Source organism: Zingiber officinale, chromosome 4B (genome assembly GCF_018446385.1).
Source record: "Zingiber officinale cultivar Zhangliang chromosome 4B, Zo_v1.1, whole genome shotgun sequence".
NCBI classification, from domain to species: domain Eukaryota; kingdom Viridiplantae; phylum Streptophyta; class Magnoliopsida; order Zingiberales; family Zingiberaceae; genus Zingiber; species Zingiber officinale.
Window position 1 is genome coordinate 22983931 of NC_055993.1, and position 3603 is coordinate 22987533.

The 3603-nt window shown below is 46.5% G+C and overlaps 1 protein-coding gene across 1 annotated transcript; it reads right to left on the reverse strand.

The window, feature by feature from the left end:
- Positions 1–801: 801 nt before the first annotated feature.
- Positions 802–2697, reverse strand: LOC121974855 (glucan endo-1,3-beta-glucosidase 10-like). The gene is made up of 2 exons (XM_042526114.1): positions 1142–2697; positions 802–1045 (listed from the first exon to the last, which is right to left on the reverse strand). The coding sequence occupies exons 1-2, from the start codon at positions 2333–2335 to the stop codon at positions 968–970; spliced, it is 1272 nt and encodes a 423-aa protein (XP_042382048.1). The 5' UTR covers positions 2336–2697; the 3' UTR covers positions 802–967.
- Between the last annotated feature and the right edge of the window lie 906 nt (positions 2698–3603).

Here is a 3603-nt window from a genome sequence, read left to right on the forward strand (position 1 = left end):
TAACGAGATGACAGGTATGCAGTGGGGTGTGGCGGAGTTGGTCAGCGAAGAAGAGATCGGATAAGTGAGCAAGAGATTTTGGACAAATTTCAAAATAGTGAAGAGAATTTCCAAGGGGTACGTCCGATTTATTTTTCTTAAAAAATAATCTACTTCAATTCCATCGGACTAATTCAAAATTTAAATTAAGAATCAGCATGTTAAAAAATTAAAATCGATCACTTAAAGATATCTAAGTCATTTTAAATGGCCGATAAGGTGGGACGCCTTTTAATAATAAAAAAAAGCTTCTAAGATTTTTCCAATAAAAAGAAGCACCACGTCAAATCGCACCATGTCAATCTTTTTTTTACCTTTAAATTATTCGAATCGCACCACGTCGTAACGCGATCCGTCAGCTCCGTTTTAAATTAGATACCGGCTCAGAAAACAAGCGGCCACCGCTTTGGACGATGAAAATTGCGTAACGGATACGTTCTTCCACTTTGCACACGGACCTACTGTAAGTGGAACTTCCATGGCATCTCCAACGGCAGTTTTTTTACGGGCTTCTATTTTTCTCTCAGCTAATGTGGCAAGAAAAATTGATGGCTGGATTCGATTTTTTGAACCGGCTCCCTAATCTCTTTCTTCATTTTGAACGAGGGCCACAAAAAAAATGTTTCTTTACCCTAAAACCGTTGGATATATGATTTTTCTCGTATAAAGATTGAATTGATTTATCTATTTATATTTTACCGTAAAACATACATTTGGAATGAATGATATTATTTTTTGCTCCCCTAAATAAAAGGATGTCAATTGAAGAAGTAATATAACTTTTCTTCAGGAGGAAGAAAATTATTCTTAACTTTTTTATACGCCGCACATGAGCACCTAAAATCTGATTCCTAAACAATGAAAAAAATCGACTGAAAGTCCATAATTGTTGTTCTTCGATTCCTGACCACCGCTTGCGATGCGATCGCTAATTGGAGACGACCACTGCGAGCACCGCGAATGCTAAAAGAAACTTCATTTTCCGCTGCCAATGCGATCGCAGCCCCTGTCAGTCACACACACGAGCGTGGATATCAAACAATTTTTATAGGGTATAAAAAATTTTATTTTATTGTTACGGTGCCCCGGCGGCGAAGCTTACCGTTGCGGACGAGAAGCCGAAGTATCCAGAGGACCCGCCGACGGGCACCAATGTCGAACCATCGTTGGATCCTTCGTCCGAACCTTCTCCAGAGGGTGGGTCGTTCTGCAGCGGCACTGCGATGTCGAGATGGTAGGCGGGAGTGCCGTCGGCCTTGAACAGGCCGTAGTTCCGCTCCGAGGTCGGACCTGGCTTCTGGTTCTCGTTGAAGAGCGCGAATATGTAAGCCCGGAGCGGCGTCCCGGGCATCAGTGGCGTGCCCTTGTTGGTGGCTACCAGCCGGATCAGGTTAGAGTTGTATTTGCCCGCGTTCTCCGGTGTTGCCCCAATCTCATTGGGGTCGCCGGCGGACGGCCAGCCTGTCTCCGAAACCCACACCATGACCCGCTTTGCGCTCTCGCCCCTGGCTGCGGCGATAGCGTGGTAGACGGCGTCGATTTGGGCGTGGAGCAGATTGGTGTAGCAGAGGCCAGATCCGGGGTCGGTGATGCTGGGGGCGCCAGGATCGAGGCGGGCGTATTCTAGCGCCACCTGGGAGCTATCCTTCACGTATGCGAAGTACGGGTAGGCGTTGATGAAGAACGGGGAGTCGGTGCGTGCGTGGAAGTCGATGAGCGGGCGGATGAAGGGGAGGAGCTCGCTGCGAAACACGGCGGCAGAAGGCGGATAAGAAGGGACGGCGAGGACGGAAAGGGAGTGGGAGGTGGTGACGGCGACGGTACCGTCGAGGCTAAGGGAGGCGAGGGCGGAGTGGATGTTCTCCATGGTGGGGACGAGGGAGCGGGCAAGCGCGTAGTCGGTGTCGTTGGCGTTGTTGAGAATCTCGTTGCCAACCATCACGGCAGCGATCTTGGTGGCTGGGAGGTAAGGCTGGATGTTAGCACGCACCCACACAAGGGCTTCGTTTGGATCGGCAGCCATCGAAGGGAGGCATCGGTCGGGGAGGGTGACGATGACCTCGATCCCTGTGTTAGCAAAGGCGTGAAGGACGTGGGGGTCGGCGTCGTAGATGCGGACGCGGCCGACGCCGATGGAGGCGACAATACTGGGAACCTTCTCAGGAGGAGGGATGTTGTCGGCGACGCGGCCATAATTAACACCCACCATGGATGCAGAGGTGGCGGCAGCAGGGACGGCGAACCCGGCGACGACGGCGAGGAACAGCGCAAACAGAGACCTGGCGGCCAATGCCATAGCTAATTGCCGAACTCACAGGTACTAATACTTCGAGCTTTCACTCTAATGCCTGAATTTCATCTTTTCTCGATCATTTGAAGAGGAAGGAATTGCAATCTCAATCGATGGATGTGGAAAGAGTAGAAGAGAGTGGTGTTCGTGCAAATGGGCTAAAGAACATGCATTTTGTGCATTTGCGCTGGGGACCGAAATGAAAGAAGAGGTAGACTTGTAAGCTGTAGATTTTATCTATGGCAATGGGACGAGAGTGGTGGTTCATGAATTAATATGCCTACAAGTTTATTTGAGGATGATGAGACTATGAGAGTTTGACACTGATGGACAAGAGAATCCGAGACTTAATCACCATCCAAGAGCTTTAATGTGCTCTCCCACAGAGTTAATAGAGTGGATCTTTGATAAGATTAGGTCATGGATTGAAGGTTTTCTATGCTGTGGGGCTCTAGTATTTATTTAAGTTCTATCTACTGTCTGGTGCAAGCCCATGTGGGTGGCACGATGGCAGTTTCCATTTACCTTCAAAGCTTGTGCTTTTGTTCCTCGCCTTTAGGCGTGGATTTAAAAGTTGGGCATCTCATACCCTCAGAAAAGTTGGATAGATGTTTCGGTGAGATCAGTGAAATCAAGTTTGGGCTTTAGGGATCAACATAATCAAAGGTTATATTCAGAATCCAAAGCACTTTATGACTCGTCTCATGAAGCTTGATTATCAAAAACACTTAAAAGGTTTTAGAATGCCCCAGAGAATGTACATTGTGCATATCTTACAGTCATGGAAAGTTTCATCAATTTGGTTGGGCCTCGAGTGTATGTGGCTTGTGGGATGGTGTTGAGCCTGGACATGGTCCAGCCGAACTTTGGAGGTTCTCAAATTATTGTTGATATCTTATAAGGAAAATGAGTTAAACGCTGGTTGGAGACTCAAGTCTCTCACCTTTGTAGTACAGATAGATAAGGTATAGTGTAATGGCCATGAGGCAATTATTGAAGTGGTTGTAATAGGAGTGTCTCATTTTGTCACATAGTGAGAAGGTGACGAAAGGAATACTTCCCTTTCTTTATCATACATTATCTCGTAGTAGAGAGCTTACAGTGTGTAAGGTAGCCTACCAATTCATTTAATTATTATCTACTACGCATTGGCCCTATTAAAATAGAACGTAAATAAGTACCATGGATGTCATGGGATGGAAATAGATACATCAGCATTGATTGACCACGAAGTAAAACACTGAATGAAAAGATCCTTAAAAAAAAAAAACTAA

What these genes read in the sequence shown, in the direction of transcription:
- LOC121974855 (XM_042526114.1), bottom strand. Translation starts at nt 2,335, where the DNA reads ATGGCATTGGCCGCCAGGTCTCTGTTTGCGCTGTTCCTCGCCGTCGTC. An exon ending in TCGGCTTCTCGTCCGCAACG is followed by an intron (nt 1,046 to 1,141) that starts GTAAGCTTCGCC and finishes TGTGACTGACAG; the next exon opens with GGGCTGCGATCGCATTGGCA.